The 20543-nt window shown below is 37.6% G+C and overlaps 1 protein-coding gene across 1 annotated transcript in view; it reads left to right on the top strand.

The window, feature by feature from the left end:
• The window catches only part of LOC141906864 (high affinity cGMP-specific 3',5'-cyclic phosphodiesterase 9A-like), a 29392-nt gene extending 10166 nt beyond the window's left edge, over positions 1-19226 (top strand). The window contains exons 4-12 of the mRNA XM_074796310.1: positions 4656-4730; positions 5155-5241; positions 5402-5589; positions 8083-8239; positions 14867-14980; positions 16894-16998; positions 18185-18313; positions 18406-18516; positions 19097-19226. Of these exons, the coding sequence (XP_074652411.1) occupies positions 4656-4730; positions 5155-5241; positions 5402-5589; positions 8083-8239; positions 14867-14980; positions 16894-16998; positions 18185-18313; positions 18406-18516; positions 19097-19126 (996 nt within the window). The 3' untranslated portion in view covers positions 19127-19226. The remainder of the gene's footprint in view (positions 1-4655; positions 4731-5154; positions 5242-5401; positions 5590-8082; positions 8240-14866; positions 14981-16893; positions 16999-18184; positions 18314-18405; positions 18517-19096) is intronic.
• The last annotated feature ends 1317 nt before the right edge of the window (positions 19227-20543 follow it).

Raw genomic sequence — 20543 nt, 5'->3', positions numbered from 1 at the left:
CACGACGTTTCGATCTCACCCTAGAGATCATCGTCAGGTGTGAGATATTGACTAGAAACAGGGGTATATATACAGAGGAGAACAGGTTAATTGAGAAAATTATGCAGTGTTTCTTTACGCATGTGCTATAATTCCATATGTTGGACTAGCGCCACTCTTATCTTCTAGAACAAATATCTTTTCTCAAATAATTTCTGTCCACAAACTCCTGGTACGATTATCATAGCACAACAATCAATGTTTGAGATGCACTGGTATAATGGAATGAAAAAATTCGATTGTATATTGTTTGTATATTCTCCATTTTGTGGGCGTATAACTGGCGACACATTTGCAAGTGCCAACCAGAAGAATACAAATTGCATAAGTGCATCCTTTGCTTTAAATACGTGTTCTACGTGGGTAATGTTCTGTGCAGGTGGTACATTCAGGCGTCAAGCCGACGCTGCTGAATTCATCATCTATGTAAGTATTGTAATGCGTATTAATCTACAGCCTTGACCAATTCTTTTAGGCATTCGATAATTGTAAATCGCAATCTTCCAATTGTTTATCTCCAGGCCAATTCTATGCTCAGATCCTCACTTGTTTAATCACTCGAATAAAGATTACAAAGTCAGAAATGGATGATTTATGGCTGCATATTTGTACCTGCATACCACTTGGGCCAACTTCGGTTATCGGCGTTAGTCGACTATGGTTGAACTAGTGAAACCGAATGCTAATTAGTCGGAACTATATTCTGGAAATAGTTCGAAAATTAAGCGCATTCGGTTATTAGTTCTGGCCGCTAGTCGACTAGATACGAAAACCGAATTTTGCCTTGATTGTCTGATGTTTTATGTTTTTCGTAACCACTGAATGTCTCCTTCGTTGAAAAAAATCATATACGACCTATATACGAACCTTATATTTTTGGATGCTGTTCTTGATCCAAAAAGGAGAGGCATTTGTTCTATATCTTAAGTTTTCATTTTCTCGTATACTCTTTTGCTTAGCATAACAGCAGAGAAAGTCAGAACATATTCGAAGTCAAGGGAATTGCCATCACATGAAGAATTTCGGGTATAACATATTAAATGCACATGTAAGATTGTATGCCCACCCGTAGAGCTCACGTTTCGGATATCAATTGTGTTGATGCCTGGGTTAATTAAATTAAATGTACCAAAAAAGTAATCGTCAAAAATTGGCTGATTATATCTCGCAATTTTGGGACGATTTCAAAGAGCCGGTGAAAAGTCTTGCCCTTTCAATGGCTCAATGATGGCTGGATGGAACATGTCGCCAAGCCATCATTAAATCAGCGCGTATTGAACACGTGTGATTTGAATTCAAATGAATTCACCATAAGCGTTTGTTCTCTTCCCTCTACATCTTGAGGCGAGTGAGGCCAATCGATGAACATTTACCTACGGCTTCAGATTTACCTACGGCTTTAGATACTAAAATGTGTAGTAATATATGGGCGACGGAGATATTCGAGGTTAGCGCTAATCAAACCCGGAATTCGATAATTTAAACCTACAACTCAGTAATTTGATATGATGTTAGTTATCGTGAACGTCTCTTAGTCAGTCTCGAACGCGTCATTTACGTATTAAAGCTAGGTGGCATACTCGTCGTTTTTCACACTTAATGGATTAGAGAAACACATGAGCGAATGAGCCTCCGTATATACCAGTTTGAAAAAATCTTAAAGGTCATTAGCTCATACATAGAAAAAAAATCAACAGTTAATAGATGGACGAAGTCATTACGCTAATGCTTGAATTCTGCTTTAGTGAAGAATAGAAAATAATACATTACAGGATTTGATCAGCGTTGCTTCCAACGCATAACATCTGGTCTACTGTTTGAAGCGGCGATTCATGACGCCATTTGATTCGCTCAACATCGCAAATAACGCGTTGATAACATAGCTCACATCTTTTAATCGACTGTATCTCTATTTGATATCATAATTTCTAAAACGGCATCATTGTATAGCTATAGAGGATGATCTTATGAACATTGAACAGTGTTATTTATGTAAAGTCTGTTCACAACGAGTTGACGTGCGGCTTTTTCTCCACATCAAAGAGCAGCTACTGCTGTGAGCTGTCAGATAGCTGCTACACAAATGATCCATCACAGATGTGCCGACCCACTGCAGCCCAGCGTCCACCAAGAGTGCATAACTACACACACACATAACTTGCATCTCCAACCACTCGGTTCTTTAATATTACACAAGTCAGTTTAAAATGCAAATGATTTGGTTGACGAATTCATTATAAATACCAGCGATGATTCTTCGTCTGAATCAGATTCAAACTATATAATATGGATGCATCCGCAAAAGAGAATGACTGGATAGATTGGAGTTCAATCTGTGCCATCTTATTATCTAGATATAATATAGTGCCATTTCTCTATGAGTGAAAACCACGAAAATATCAGTTGTCTAAATGCCTAGAGCTCTGTGAAAATATGTTACAAAAATATGTGACTTGACATGTGTTAAACCCAGATATATCTTCTTTCGTTGAATATTCTGTGAAATGAGCAAAATCCTCGAAAATTCTCTCCTTTCTAACAACTGCAACTATTTTATCTGGATCACTGCCAGGCCTTGCCATCCATCAACTCTACGTCAACATTCAATAAGAGTGTATAAAACAACAAGATAAACTTAAATTCTTCTATATTCCTAAGACTGCATGTCTTGTGAAATCTTGCTAGTTATTCACTCTTGCTGAATTTGTGTACAAAACCATAGCAACAAGCCACTTAACTGGCTCAGCATGCACCCCTGCAACACAGTTCACTACTGTAAACTGATACCCCTGTGGTCAAAAAGCCGCACGTCAACTCGTTGTGAATAGACTTTATTGCTGTATTTTAATGGATAACCGCTAAACCCCGAAACGCCGGATTATACATATATAGTTCGGTTTACGAAACAGACTGGTTCCGGAAAACATCAACTGCCAGACCAATGAGTCAATTCAAATATATACTTGAAACCGAATGGTATCAGATTTAAGTGTATAACACAAGATAATGAAAATTGTTGTTTTCGATTTATATTTTGAATCCCTAAATTGACATTTGGTCGTGGATAAAATATTGGCAGCATCTCCGATTGAAAAAACTGATGTCAAGTGTAAAAATCGTTTATCATCGACAATCTTCAGATCAAATCACTGGTTGGGAAATTAGATTTACAGCAAGCTTACCGAACGACAAGTAAAGAAATAACTTTTATTGTGAAAATTATCAATTAATCTAACCATTCTATGCGAACTTAGGTTTTCATTCGACTAGTGGTCGTAACTAATAACCGTACGCACTTAGTTCGGTCGTAACGTGCGCGCACTGCATGTTTGTACTTTACACAAAAAGCAGGTCATGTAAGACAAACAGGGATAACTAAGACTTGTGCTACCATAAATATCTTATGTAGCTAGGAGTTCGCGCTGATGTGAATACAGCGTGTAGACCCTATTGCATCATCATCAGCGCCATCTTCATGGGTATCAGATGAACTACGCGATGTAAAAATTCCTTCAAATATACAATTTTCAATCATTAATATTTCAGAAATCCATCACTCATTACAGCTAAAATTCTCTAGAATGATTATTATGTATGTACGCAACATAATTTATCGTTCAAAATAAAAACTATAATTAAGCGCTACTTGATCTTTAAATTCGACTGACTGCGATAACCGAAGTTCGCTTAAATTCACTCTGCTAAAACTGTGTAATAATAAATGGTCATAATTTCGGACTGGGTCGAATCGCAGTCCAAATAAATCTGCTGTTTAGCGGGTATTCTGTAGCTAGAATACGAGGAGCGATCTAAATAAAACGTGCCTCGACGAATGTGTAGCAGTATCTGCAGCAGACGCCTTTTGTGCGAATGAGATCAATAAACATTTTACTGACAAACATCGTGGTCTTAAACATTTATATAGGCGCGTCACCATAATAACTCGGTAGAATTCTGATGAGAAATGTTTTTTTAGGTTAATAGGATTATATTAACAATTTGAAACAGAAATTTGCAAAATTAAATGAGCCAATGACCTTTAAGCACATGTATATGTACACTACATTCACAGACACAACGCATATTGTTCACATACGCTATCTTGGTAGTCAAATGGTAGTCAAGCGTAACGTTTACATCAAATATCCGCTTGCGTTTAACGGCCTACTGGTGCACTGTGATGTCACGCGAAAAAGGTAGCATGCTAGACATCAAACAATCGTTGCAACCGATTTCTAACTAGTCGACTCTTGTTAATCACCTATCATTCGACGAGCTTGAGTGAGTAGATTAATAAACAGCTTTTATCTTTGCCGTGTTCGATTGAATAGTTGAGCAAACCCGGCGTTATAATTAAAGATAATATGCATGAATTTTATATCATTTTGAAGAAATTCATTAATAAGAATTAAGATATGTTATTAAGTATCACAATCTTCTCACTTTAATGTGTTTTTATTTATCACTTTCCCGCAAATCAAGAGACGGATTTCATTGTTTCCTACGGCAAACTGGCATGAAAATGATTTTTTCTTTTGTGCTATCATACATGTGATCTCAATGGGCTTTTATGGCATATACATAATAGTATTTGATGATATCTATCTTATTTTTAGTACACCCTTTCTCAGGAAACAATTGACTACCTAAAAACACCTACTTTTGATATATGGCATTGGGAACCAAACGAGGTAAGAACGAAATCAATTCAACTGATTCCTTAAACCGTAGTAGTAAAACGATATAGCTCATATGATGACATCAAAGCAAAAAGCTGTATTTGAAATATTTTCAGCTTTTATTGCTAATAGAACATATGTTCTACGAATTGGATATCGTTTACCAATTGAATATCGATCCTGAAAAATTAAGGAATTTTTTGGTAAGACCTTAGGCTGTCGTCGAAATCACTATATAGACAGCGAATAGAATTTTCAGAATGATGACCGACGATAATATTCAGCTTTCGGTTTATAATCCTTGGTCCTAGCACTGTTTCATAGTATCACTGCTCACTATGATGTGACTGTTGGTCGAGAGTAGGCCCGAATAAACAAAATTAGTAAGTAGATCATATTTTTGCACCAATAATTCAGAACATAGTTCACATTTCAGATGCTTAGCCTTTTAGAACACATGTTCCACGAGCTTGACTTGGTCAACGAATTTAACATTAACCCGATTACTTTGAAAAGATGGCTGGTAAGTCTTTCTTATGGTTGCCATCTATGCTCCCGAACGTTATTGTAAGATACTCAAGAGTATTTCTAGTGGGAAATTTTGTATTAAGTAAAAACCTGCACAAATAATACATAACGATTACCCGAACTGCCCAACTGTATTTAGCATCAATTCATTTCAGCTTTGTGTGCAGGAAAACTATCGGAACAACCCATTCCACAATTTTAGACATTGTTTTTGCGTTTCTCAAATGATGTACGGTATCATACACCTTTGCGAACTCTGGGATAAAATGTCACGCGAGGATCTTGGAATTCTCATAACGGCTGCAGTTTGCCACGATCTAGATCATCCTGGGTACAACAACACGTAAGTTTTCTTTCTTATATTCACGTGTTATTGTCAAGCAAAACCTTCTCATCACTCGATTGCCCGTCGGAAGAGTTCTTTGATATCATTCCTTTACTCGTATAAATGTTCACATGAACGTGTTGATAAGTATTCATACCACATTTTGATCTATCCAACAACAATTTTTCTGATTTTATCTTGGATTATGGCCGGGCCAATTTTTAAACCTGTTATAATAGTCAATGGGGAATCCGCAATACCAGCTATCCCACCAGATGGCATGACGAGCACCGGTCTTACGCTGTCAAAATAAGTTCATTTTCATTGAATTGAAACTTTAAGATTCCCGAATCCATATATTATCACAGCACCCACCAGATATACGATGAATTCATTTCTGTACTCAGATATCGGTATGGTTTACATTTACAATTGAATTATGTAAAAAAAACCGAACGCAGAAGACCGAGTAACTACTATCGAACCTTGTGGGTCCTCGCCTGCTATGAGTGGAATCCTCGATTACCACACTGGGTTAGCCCCATGTCTAAGTCAATACAAGTTTAAAAGCGGCCCCTACTCATTCATGTCATAGCAAATTTATCTCCCATATATACGGTTGCTTGCTATTTTTGAACTCTGACTCTATACTAAAGAAACGTGTAAACAGGCTGAACCAGGTAAGATCTCCTGCGTATATGAGCGTGTATTGTTGTTGTTAACCTCTAAGCCCATGGTTCATAATCGAATATAATATTATCTGCATGAGAGGCAAAAATGTCAATTCTAAGTCCTGTAGCTTCTAAATGGTTTGCTATTTTTCATTGGAATATGTGGTGGGTATTCTATGAAAAGGGATCTTTAATTTATCAGACAGGTATTTTTGATAAGCCATTTATTGCACAATTGGCGGCCATCTTAGTGTCATCAGTACTCATTCGTAAGTGGAAAAAGGTTTTTGAGGAAAATATCAACAGATTTAACTTATAATCTTGATATTTGAATTTCATAAGCACTGTCATAGGAATCAACCTCCTCACATGGAAATTCTGTTCTTGCCACCAGATATATATATTGATTAATATAAATTTCTCTACTTATATTTGTACCAATGCATATTTTGGAACCACAATCAATTGCAAAGTTTTTAGCGCATGACGTGTTCTATGATTGTGGTGAGTTTCAAGGTCATTTGTTTTTGTAAATGGTCATTAAGGGGCGTTGAATCGAACAATAAATTAGTTTCGTCATATCATATTGGTGCCTAAGAATATTTTGTTACAACAATCAATTGCAAAATTGTAGCTCAAGACGTTCTATGATAGTAGTGCGTTTCAAATTGATTAGTTTTTGTATACGATCACCAGGAGACGTTGAATAGTAGAATAACATATTATTTCCATATCATCTTGGTACCTAGGCATCTTTTGTTACCACAATAAATTGCTAAATTGTAACTCGTGACTCATGACATGTACGATGATCGTGGTGAAGATCATCAGTTTCAGTATATGGCCACCAAGGAGCGTTGAATATTGAAATTGTTAGATTATTGAGTATTTGAAACCAATTCCCAAGTGGGCATGGTGTCCCTGAACCTCTAGTTCTGTTTGTCGTCCGTCCGTCTATAGACGGATTTTTGCCCTTAGGAAAGTATAATACACTACACTCAGACGAAATGTCCTGATATATGGTTATCATGTGTAGCACACGAATCGAACTGAATCCAGGAAGAAAGACACTCTAAATATTTGGATGGATATATGAAAGCTGTGGGTACTGGAGTGTGTAATGGGTAGTGTAGTGTGATCTATGTGCATTTGTGGCCGGCACACAGATCGCATTGTTCATTGGGGTTTGGTCCAGGACTCGCGAGATTTTCAACAACACGGAAGTAACGTGTAATAAATGATGACTTGAATTGCATGACTACCTACCACCCCTCATTATTGTTGGAAAACTAAACGTTCGGCACTGACTAAAAATTAGTAATAACATTTTAGAAATGGCCATAATTTTAACTTAGGTTCTATCTCATTTTTATTTTACAATTGCGATTGGTATAATTTTTTTTAAACGGCCGTTAAGGCTTCATGTTCCGTCTGCAATTCACTGCAAATAGTTACGCAACCACGCACATTTCAGTGTTTTTGGCAGCTGTACACTCAATCGGCACCGTTCGTCACTAGCTTCACTGCGGAATTATCATTAATTAACATCGCCATATCACATCATCACTTTATATTGTGCCTTAAAACCCTAACAGCCGAAATAATTGAAATGCACACACGATTTCTATCATTGAAAATTGAGAGAGTGGCCATGTTTGTGTTTGCTGCTTCGCGTAAATCCCGCGCGGTGGCGCCACCGCGCGGAGTGGGGCCGATACGTCAAGATGACCTCCCAGCTGTCTCTTATGGCAAAACGTCATGCTAGGTCTTATAAGCCCTTGTTGGAGAGGGCATATGTATCTTAATACTTGAATTCAGGGTTTTGCTGTTTTATTTTCAGGTATCAAATAAATGCCCGAACGGAATTGGCTATTCGATATAATGACATATCACCACTGGAAAATCACCATTGTGCAGTAGCTTTTCAGATCCTAAGTAATCCGGAATGCAATATATTTTCGAATGTTGACAACGATACGTTCAAACGAATAAGATCGGTAAGAAACTTTAAAAGCTACTTTTTAAATTGGGGATGTAAGTAAAATCTACAGGATTAGCCTTAACTTGAATGTAGAAACAATAGATGCTTATTAAATCGTGTATTCTTGTATCCCCTCGGTCTTTTGTTCCTCCTGAGATAGGGATTGCCCCTGTCATTCATTTAATTAGTAAATTTCGTTTGATTTATTTTGATTTGGTCTCCCGTACAAGCCCACCACACCTCCCGGGTGCGAAACAGGGGGTTTGATTTTGAAATCGGAAATCGAAGTGCAAATATTGTTTTGTGATCGGCGGTCACAATTGCACAATTTTCTTCATTGGATATTTCGGTTCTGATTCATTCAAACAAACTTCTAATCAGCCTAGACTGGCAAGCGACTGATTATCTTAGCTGTAAAGGAGATTGTGTTCGCCTGTGCTGGTCAGCCCATCTTGCTAGGCGATTGAACGGGGGAGAATATGTTGTTCCCACCCTGCAGTCTACATTTTAACATTATTGCTTATGAGTTTGTATTCAGGTAAGACGGGAAGTCCTATTGTTTTTAGATTATGTAAAACATTCAAAATGTGAAATGCGTATATTTAGCATGATTAGGCATTTAGGACGTTGTCCTCTCTCCACAGTCAACAGTTTCGGGCCAATTTTCTTATTACTTGGGTTTCCGATTCGATAAGAGGAGGGTGAGCTCCATTGTTCTTTTACTCACGGAGGTAAGCGAAGATGGATGCCTAAACCATGTTGTGTGAAATGGGCATGTTGCACCGGGGTCCCACACTACAGTCAACTTTCTTATTATTTGTTAGGGCCAAATGGAAGATCAGCCTTATTACTTTTGACTGACGTAGGTGGAGGCCACCAAGACCATATATGTGTGCAAAATTTACACTTTCGACCTTGTCCCGGTTCTACATTGTACAAGTTGTACAGATTTTTCAATAGTTTTTTAAAAGTGGGTTTCAAAAAGGAAATGGATTTTGCGTATGTAGGTAATCCAAGATGCGTTCCACAGCTATGTGTGTAAAATGATCTTTGCACATTGTTCCTGTTGGTAATCAACTTTGTGACATGAGTAGGGTGTGCGCTGTTACTGGTGCAGTTTTCCGTAAAACTGATTTTCGTATAACTTTGTATTCAGGTTAGGGTTTGAGGTTGGAGTAGCCCTATTGTTTTTGACATATGTAAGTCATCCAATATATGAAATACACATATGCGAAACAGGCTGGACCTTGCCTCCTCTCCGCAATCTACAGCTATTGATTTTCGATTCGAAGCGAGGAGGGCGAGCTGTATTGTTTTTGACTCATGAAGCCAATCCTATAATGCAGATTGTTTTCTATCCCCTGGTTATCATGTTTGTGACAAGGAGGATGTGCGCTATTATCTTTTGGACTTATTTTAGACTTGCGCAGTTTTCCGAAAAATTATTGAATACCTCCATTCCCTACGCATTTACCACAAACCCTGCAACTTCACATATGGCGGTGAATTTCAGGTCTGGGGCATTCGAGACTTGTCCTCATCATTCTAGAATGAAATATATGAGACCTATTTTTGACATTGTTTGATCAAACAAACTCGTCCCGTATTCATTCACATTTTAGAGAGTTTACAAGACTCCGATATTCCACCCAATTTTTGGAAATTTGATTTCAGAGTTAATGGCCAAGAATTCCATACGTGCCATCGACTTGTCACTGAGCCGGGGCAATGCATGGGATTGTACGGGGTTCGCCGTTAGGGTAGTTCTCATGTTGTATATATCTGCTTTTCAGTATACGTCACCAATATCACACATCCTGCCACTTGATTTTTAAAAGATTTTTCAAAAGGCTGCTTAGACCGGTCAGTAGCGCTACCTATATACGAGGTCATTTTATCTATTGTGCACGTTAACTAACAACGTGATGGCAAATCCACCATACTGACATTAGGGAAACACCTGGTTTGTTTTTCACTTTGAGTCTCGTCCATAAATTTTGCAATAACCCTTACCAATATGAACTCTGCAAAAATTGTTATTGAAGACCACTGGGGCGGTGAACACGACCGCGAGCTGACCGCGATGACGTATTGAGCGCGAATGATCATTCGGGTCATGACCATTCCACAACGGAATTGACGTAGGTCACTGTGGGAGATTTGCCATCGGGAAGAGTAGCGGCTTCACCTCCCCTTGCTGCCGGACACAACAGGGTCGGTAGCGTCTTCATTCATATAAACATTAAAAATGACTGGTGCAGGCAATCCCGACAACATCAGCCAAACAATTATGCCTTACGTATGCCTTACGGTATTGCAACACGTGGGACTATGCGTACTCCTCTTGTCTAGATTATTTGTTCGTTCAACAACAATATCTAAATACTATATACATAGAGTATATAAAATGTTAGAGCAGGTATGGGCTGGTTGTGCCATTCATAAAGTGGTGAGTGTGTATCTCTTCCAGGAAAGGTTCGCTGCGCCAGAAGCACTAGGAATGTTAACTGAAACCAATCGTGGAAAGTTTCTTTCTGGTTTAAACTTAGGACATTTTTCCTAAGTCAAGATTCTATCCATCTTTCTTTTTATGATTTTTAACATACGATGTCGACTTCAGCAAAGAGCTACTATTATCGGTTTTTGATCTGGGCCAAATGTATGAACTTAATTCCAATTAATTGATTCTTATTGAAGGACGTTAGTAAGATGCACAGATAATTCTATCAGCAGCCACTTCCCGACACGAAACCTGTTTGTCAATCGTATCTAAATACATGTCAAATGTTGCTTTGATGCTAGGGAATAACGACCCTGATCCTCGCTACGGATATGGCTCGCCATGCTGACATAATGGAATGTTTCAAGCAGAAAATAGACGAAGGTTTTGACTTTGTGAAGAAGGATCACACCGATCCGGTACGCTAATCGTTGTATTGGATGATAAGAGTTAATTGTTATTTGTAATCTATGTAATGTCTTTGTTCTACCTCTCGCACACATGCATGATACAACAAGAGCCCCAAGGGGCACTATGGCCAGCCTGTCAGCTTTTCATAAAATGGCAAATGATGATGCATTCTGTGGGTTAAATTTGTCAAAATACACTCCCAGCTGAGAGTCAATACCTAATAATTTACACTTACAATCGTAGAATACAAAAGTAGCACAGACAGCGACTGGATCTGGCAGGAACAAATACCTCAGATAAATCTTTTTCCTTGGTCTTATTGATTTTAATGCGGAATAAAATTGAATTTTCTGAAATTTGCTCAATAGAACAAAGTTGAATTGGATTTGATATTCTTTGCAGAATAAAATTTGATTGAATTTGTAGTTTGAGCACATGGCTAATTAGCATATCAAGGTCATCTATCCGATTTAAGAAAAAGCTATTTTTTCCGAAAATGGTCAATGATATTTTCTGTAGTGGCAACAAAAATATTCCTCCAAAAAACCAAATTAACAAAAGCTTTCACAGAAATCGATCTTGAAATACAATTTTAGATCTAAGAATAAAACCAGGAAGTAAAACGGTAGACGATACCGCGGGTTCACGTGAACACCTGCATATTTCTGCGGCTAAGCCAATCATAGAGGAGCCTTGCTTTCTGATTGGCTTTTCAAAACACATATTTTTGGGATCAGATATTCGCGAAAAAGCTCATATAAATTTTAACGAGGCCCTCTTTCAAAATTCAGCTACGTACAGTTTGGAGAATGGATAATGCTTTACTGAATGATTTGTATGAATATATGCTCAGTTCCACGGACAAAGAGCCTTTGCTCTGGAAACCATTTTATTTAAATTCCCTCCATTTGTATAGTAATAGGCTTAGCCTACGGCTGGCCTAATACAGATCAATGTGACTTAACTCGGTATTTAGATATCACAGGCTCCTATATTCCCTTTTTACCCGGAAGGGTACAACGTGGTTCACGAAGTTCATAGGCGATCTATTTTTCCTAGGACCAATTTGAGTACGTATAGTACGTTGGTGATGATCCGTTTGAATATGTATGGGCGACCATTCCCGTCAAAATGTTTCTATCACACGATAGACTGATTTTGTGTACAACTTGAAAGTGTATTGTCAAAACGTAGAAGTAAATCCTCCGAACATCATAACAACTAATGGCGTAATGACGGGAACGGCATTTAAGGAACGGCAAATCACCCTTTCAAATACAAGTGAAACGCACTAAGTTTTTACTTATCAAATGAATTGGAACACTCATGCATCACAGGTAGAGCGAGTCAATGAAATTACGTGCTGTGTTGGTAAATACCCCTAAATAAATTTTGTTACAACAACTACAACAACAACAAAAATTACCTCCATCACCAACATACCACTGTTACACAAATTGCCTGAATGGCAATCAAAGATAAATATATTGTGCCCATATCCAATTGACAAATAGATGTTCACGAAAAAAGTAAATTTAATCCGTGCAGTAATTAAAAGATCAATCTAAATCAATTCAGAAATTAACCGCTATTCAAAAATTCAATCCAAATCAATTCTATTCAGAAAATAATCGCGATGATTGGGACTAAAGGGCAAAAATCTGAAGTATTCCCACTGTACAAGTATTTGATACTACGAAAATATTGCTTTTATGGCTGTGGAGTATTATCTTATTTTTGTACGGTCCCTAACGTGTTCACACGGCTTTCGGAACTTCAGATCATCTCGATGAAGTATCAAGGTCATATGACTTATTGTTTTTACCACAGAAATATACACCCAAGTATAACCTAACGATATTCTACGATATAACGATATTCTGCTTTTAGCGAAGGCAATGAGTCGTGGTGTTTTCTGCCGTAAGCAGAGAACCCGAACAATATGACTTGTATCCGTGCGGTCTTGGCACCTAATGTTTCAACGTTTTGACGTAGCGCATTGTTGAAATGACGTTTAATCAAAATAAAGACTTGGCGAAACTAGTTATTTGGAGAGAAGGGACGTCCGCATATTCCTAATGGGGTCGTCTCAACACTCCAAATTCCCAATACTCCGAAATCCCATTTCCGAAGACCCATTACTCCGAAATTAAATTGTAGTCAGAGCTGGTCCCATTACCCCGAAATCGCATTACTCCGAGGTCCCAATATTCCAAACAATTAATTTTTGAAGGTCAATAAAGCAGGACTGAACCTAGATTTTATTAGGAAAGCTAGACATTATAAATAGAAAAAAATTATAATAAATGTTTAATTAAATGTGCTGTAATAACATCTCTGAAAATGATTTATTGATTTTTACAACAACATAATGCCGGGGGAAGACCTATAATTATAGTGATACAGGGTACGACGACTTAACGGTAATTCTCCTTTTTGGAAATTCCGTGGCCAGGTGACATGTTTCAAAACGGGTTGCTCAAACCTAAACGGCTCCCCATCTGAAACCCCTACCATATAATGTTCGTCAATGTCGATTGAGATTATGTGCACCCTTTAAACGCGATTCTGGAGTATCGGGACTTCGTAGTAATGGGACTTCGGAGTAATGAGTATGCCCCTTCCTAATACACTTAGCCACTCATCTGCAGGTCAACAGCATAGTCACTAAAAAAATATATTCAGGGAATTTCTATAGCCTTCTCTCCGAATAAGCGGATCGATGAATTGATAGTTTTAGTAATTTCTTTTTGTGCTCTTAATGACTGACGTTGTTTTTGGAGTAATGAATAATTCTTATTCTAGATGTATAATAAGTCCCCCATTATTTCGGTTAACGAGTTTTGGCGTCCACACTCCGAATACCTAGCCTCAACGTTGCTTAACTGCATATTCGAAACAGTTCCCGTTGTTTAAATGTTTGATATCGGAAAATTTTTAATCCTATGATAATTATTTTGTACGACATATGGATTTCTATTTCAAATCTCGTATCCGCTAAGTACATTCTGGACTATTCCTGGACTGAGACCATCGAATATTCCACCTTGGACTGAAACCAGCGATGAAAGTCTTAGCTCTGGAACTATGACCAGAAATTTTGGAACAAAGCAAAATGTAAGGAATTATGGCCATTCCAGGACTGAAACCAGCGAATAATATATTCCCGGACTGAAATCAGCGATGAATTCCTGGACGGAAACCAGCACAAAGAATGGGCAGTAACTTACATGTAACAAAACCCGGAGACAAAATCCGGTCCAAGAGGATGACGAAAGGCGTACGGATAGAAGGCTCGAAAACAATCATAATTAACGCTAGTTTTTACTACGCACATTGCTTTTACGTTGTTCGTACCTTGGTTTCCTCAAGTGCAAACACTATCCCGTCCGCGGCCAATGAAATGCGTTGATATTTGCCAATTTTAAAGTCCTTTATGGAATATCTAGTGAAACCAAGGAAGCTGTCATAATGCGGCCTCAAACTTGCACATTTATTATGACCTAAACAAAAATAGGGCAAACGGCTGAATGAGTGAGTGGTTGTCTGGAGCATCAGATGGTCGCAATCTGCTATCTTACCAAAAATCGAAATCGTTGCACTTACTTACTTCAACCAAGTAAACGAATACCTAATCTGCTACTGTTCAGCTTATGTCTCAGGTTTTAGCAAAACTCATAGATAACTATATATCAACATATATCTTATTTCAAACCCATTTATTATACACAGGGTATCATTATGCTTATATTAGCGACCGATATGGCTCGGCATAGTGAAATATTGGAAACCTTCAAGTCTAAGTATGAATCATATGACTTTTCAAAACAAGATCACCTGAACTCGGTAAAATATGAACTTTAGTTATAATCTATCATCGCAATGGTTAGTACTTAGTTCTAGTTACAGTGTATATTTTATTCCTAACCTGAGGTTTTATGGGGAATCAAAATATTGGTATTCTCTGCCGCTTTATGGGAATAATCTAGTCACTCTATTACACCTCACGTTTTACTGTTCAATTCACTCCTCGAAGGACTAGATTCAACGTATAATATCAGCTCACGCTAGGAAAAAAGAAACCGGTGGAAAAATTAAGAAATCTAAGCAGTTCAGCGAAAAATTGTGAACGCAGGTCGAAGTCCCTCCAGTCAATATCCCCGATTAAAATCCCACTCGTAAAATCACATAAAATCACATTCTAAAATATCTGCTTTCATATCCACTCACTGTAATTCACAAGAAACTGGTTTCACAATACGGCATATCCACTCACTGTAATTCACAAGAAACTGATTTCACAATACGGCATTGCTGTTATTTTTATCAACTAACTATGTGCACTGATTCGTGTAATAATGTAATTTTAATCCGTATTCTTACTCGTACATCGTTTTAGACTAAACAAGGTTGGTAGTAAACTTTCTATATTTCTCGTATACTATTTATCAAATTCGTTTTTCATCCTATTTATTTGTGGAACATTTCTGCATATCAAGATTATGTGCTTAGTACACTGTGTTTATAGTAGACTCATGTTGTATTGCATTATGTTGTAAATCGTTGCATGCCAAATCAAATTTCAAGTGAGATGTCATTTTCGTTTCCCTCTTCACAAAGCCGCAATTTTTTATCATTCAATAACTTGAAGACAGGTTTGACTCTCGTTGTAATACCATTAAAACCCCGCTGATTTCCACCAGTAAAACGACCAATGATATCATACCTATATAAGCAAATGATATCATGAGTCATCAGAATGGTTACTCAAAAGGTATGATATTAAGGATTCAAAACTATATCATACGTATCATGCGTGAATTCGATTTGCAAAGGTAGTTCATGCTAGACATCACAGGAGCTAGTTACATCGTCCCAAGATGGACGGATGTTACCCCATTTGGATGTCCGGTTATTCTGTACGTGGGAGGTTGGAGTCAGTTTGATAACTGATCCCTTAATGTTTTCATTTCAGGTAACAGTTGAAATCCCCCTGGTAAAGATTCTCTTTAATTCAGTTTCTTATCATATCATTGATGATACGTATCAAACCTGAATGTGCTGATGATAATAACCCCTGTCAAGATGGTTTGGCTCCAATTTCTTTTGCCGAAATAAAAAAAAAACTTGAAAAGTTATGTACATATTGCTGCAGATTTTTGAAGATTTTTCCCTCACATGTAATCGCAGGAATAATTGTCATCTAGAGTTAATACAATTGTGAAATCTAAGTCGTTCATTATAAAGATGTTGATACATTGTTGTTAACTCCAACTTGGGGAATTTATTCGGTTGGGATTTTTACCTTGGGGAATATTTCTTTTCACTAAATACAAGGAAATCCACACTATAAAACGTGTGTCTGACTTTCTGACTTTATATCTTGACTCCCTACTAAATCAATCGCAGGTTCCCTGGTCTCCATCACTTTGTCCAATAACCCCACCAATAACTGCTCCTGTGTTTGAGCCTGATGGATTTTGTAATTTAAAGGAATAGCTGGCGTGGATGAATGAAATGATATGAGAAATGAGATATCCTAAATCATATCACGATATGATAGATTCTGTCAGTTCCTACGTATCTAACATTTCATTACATTACCAACATTCTTTCTTGCATTCGAATCTCCCTACTTCTATCTACGTACTTCGACCTATTCATATTATAGCCTTAATATTAACAATGTTGTTTTGTTTATGATTTATTGTCAATTGTCTGCTTATTATCTCAAATTATCTTCTTGTAATTATCTTCAGTTGAAAATGGTACTCATAAAATGCTGTGACATTTCAAACGAAACACGACCTATGTCTGTATCTGAACCGTGGGTCGATTGTTTACTAGAGGAATACTTTAACCAGGTATTTATATTCATTTGCAAAGAATGAATTCAAAGTTTCCGCAGTGTATTTCGGTACTTCGGTTCAATTGGTTTTATGATTGAAATTCTCTTACTCCCACAGAAACCTATCAACGTGGGTGGGTCTTTAACATGAGGCCTGGAACTTAGGCTCCTTAACCTTTAAGCCAATTCTTGCCCACAGTTGATACTGGTTATTTTCATGCCTGCGTCTGCGGGTAGGGGCATTTAGATTTCATGTTGTCTGCCGCCGCCGCCGCCGCCGCCGCCGCCGCCGCCGCCGCCGCCTCACAATATTGTCACCTTCTATAACTCCCGGAGTATTTCACGTACGATCAGGAAATGTTACGAGGATATAAACTAGGTCTAAGAAATAACATTAAATTAGATTGCTGCAGTAAACATGGCTTCCAGGGGCCATGTGAAAAAAAGATGTTATAGCCTTCCATTCATGACCGATGGTTTTTTTCTAACTTTGTACGTGTCACCGAAAAGTAATTAGTCCATTCTATTAAAATTAAGGTTAAGGTTTTGGTGTCCTAACGTTCTATTAAACCGATATTAGATTCTATATAACCGAATTATGATCTTTAAGGCCTTTTTAATACGGACCCGCCTCCCAGAATTCTGCAGAAATCATCAAATTGAATAATTTCAGCCATCCGTGTATTCATCACAAGTTTTCGATTAAAAAAAACTTTTATGTGGAAAATACTCAAATGATTAAAATTTTCTGTCTTTTTCTGCTCCCCGCCATTTCAAAACGTCCATCGTAAAAACATTTTTAATTTCAATTTTTGCCCCTTCGCCCTCTCATTTTTCCTGAAAAAGTCCGCACTCCAAATAATTAAAAGGCCCTAAACCCCAACCAGACGCTACCAAAGGTATTAAGTTAATCTTGTGAACGTTTTGCCCCATGCGTTGACCTTTAAGAATATAGCTCATACGCAGGTTTAGAATATGGTTTAAATCTACTATAAAACCCAGTTTCAGGTCCTTTTTAGGTCCTCGCAATTCGGACACGAGGCTGTACATGAGGGTCGCATCATCGTTGGAAAACTTTATTTGAAATGAGATAACCCACCCTCGAGGAATCAAACAATCAGTATATCTATCTGATGACTCAATGCAGGTAGTTCCACGATTAGACGTTCAAGGAATTAACTAATCACCTTCCGCTTTTACAGTCGGACAGAGAAAAATCAGAAGGATTACCAGTTGCCCCATTTATGGACAGGGAGAAAGTCACTAAACCAACGGCTCAAATTGGTTTCATAAAATTTGTGCTCATTCCTATGTTTGAAACTGTTGCCAAGGTACTGTACCATTTCAAATTAAGCACATTGTATTCAGAACTTACATCCCTAAATGGGGAAATAAAAAGAAACACTTAATCGATTCATTTCAGTTATTTAGACAAATCGATGAGACGATGGTAAGGCAGCTCAAAGAGGCCCAATCTCGGTATGAAGAGATGAAAGCAATTGAAGACGCGAAAAAGGAAGCTGCTTTGAATGCGGTAAGTGATCCTTAATACTACTGGGTGACTGGTTGATTTGGCAACTCGGTGACATGTCGGCCAGTCTCCCAGTATACCTCGTTATCGCGCAGTCACCCAGTCAATCAATAAATACGTATGTCATCCATTCTCCCTGTGCGGCTTTTCAGATCATATCGAAATGAGGAACTGCATCACAATATATGGATATCTGCCTTCATCAGTGCATTATTCCACTGGATTTTACACATGGCCCCGTCTCTTATTTTCTAATAAATACATCTATATACAAAAAAAAGAATAAAGTAATCCCAGTCGTATCAGTAACTATTCATAAGTGTTCTCATTTGGGGTGAACACTGTATTTCTGAAGATGACTATTAGAATATAGTCGGAACGTGGAATAAACTACTAGCTCAAGGAAATGTCTCGGACGTTACTTTTTCCTAATCATCGGAGATCCTCTTTCTGGTTAAAGATTAATTAGAGTGATACATGTACGTTCAAACTTCTACACTTAAATGGACTGGTAATATATCTAGTGTGATTGCATCTAATCTCACATTTGATAATTCTAACTAACTTTTATATTGTATTGTAGCGGCAGAATGACGGAAATGGAGAAAGTTAAAATTCGTTCGTGCTAATATCCATCGGGCATGCTCTTGATCATTTAGTGGTGCATCTCATAAAATACCAAGGGCATTCGTCTACGTCGTTAAATGATAAGGTGTGGTGGCATAAAATGTAAAGACAATGTTCAATGTATTATCATTTTTTGAAACAGGAAGCGGCCGAATTTGAAAAAAGATATACACCACATTGATAGATTCTTACTGTATCGCCCCTTGCACAAAGGACATACATACTAGTTACGTGGATTTCCCTCGCATATGATTTTTTTGGTTTGTTACGAATGGATCATGGTTGCCAACAGGACCTACGTTCGTGTTCTTGTCTGAGGCGAAGAAATAGTTTCAGCTTCAATTGCAGAATATTTATCCAGGGCAATATAAAACCACAATAGCTTATGCCTGTCATCCAACGTGGGCTACCTTCGAAACATATGAAGCCACTGCGGATGGGAAATTTTACCCATAAGTATTTGAATTGTTTACATGCATATGGCAGAGTTTTTAAGATTATTCCAACGGAGGAAGCTGACATTATCATGTTGAGCTAATGATTAGTTACATTTAAGCATTTCATGATTCTTTTGACACCCAATAGATAAACATTCATCACTATTTCAAAATAGATTTACTAGTTATTGTATTAATCTGAAATGTATAGACTCTTGAAAATGCGCTGTAGTTTGAAAACGAAAGGCCTAATCTCTGGACTAAGCTGTCTTCGTCAGTGAAGATCTGTTCCTTGTACAATTATTTGGTAGCGATTAACCTTTACTTACGTTCCACCACCCATATAGGCTTTTTATTGATGGCATATTTGTTATTTGTAAACAAGGGCACTTAATATCTACTCCAACACTTTAATGGTGGGTGATAAGCCCTTGGCCTTAAAACATTTGTCATAGAAACGGGCTACCAGTTCTAAATTGGTGGTAATTATTGCATCAAATCTTCAAATGTTTTGTAGTAACTTTATACTTAATGGCACGATACAGCCTCCGCAAGTGTCCCTAGCTTTTATATGGGTTTGAAAAAACTTCATATACTAGACTATGGTCTTAGAGAGCAACGTCTTTCTCATGTTATCGTAGCGGATATTAAGGTAACTTTTTATTATTGCTAACCAGATCTCACCTCACCAGCGGCATCACAGTGGCAACGTGCGTGACCGTCAACAAAGTTTCCGTCCGACTTTTTTTTCACTTTCGAAATTCTATTAGGAGCAATTATAATGCATATGACGAATGGACATTTTGTACTGGCATTTTTGTCATTTCCTTAGTACTGTTAAATACTAATTTGCTGTGCTTTTCATATAATATTGGGGTATTCTGTAACGCCGAAGGGATCAGGCTGAAGACATGGTTGCATTCAAGAAGACATGGTTGGATGGTATTTTTATAGTCATATAGGCCT

The sequence above is a fragment of the Tubulanus polymorphus genome, chromosome 6 (genome assembly GCF_964204645.1).
Source record: "Tubulanus polymorphus chromosome 6, tnTubPoly1.2, whole genome shotgun sequence".
Lineage (NCBI taxonomy): Eukaryota > Metazoa > Nemertea > Palaeonemertea > Tubulaniformes > Tubulanidae > Tubulanus > Tubulanus polymorphus.
Note: the sequence above shows the minus strand (reverse complement) of the source record. Positions and strands in the feature narration are given on the sequence as shown.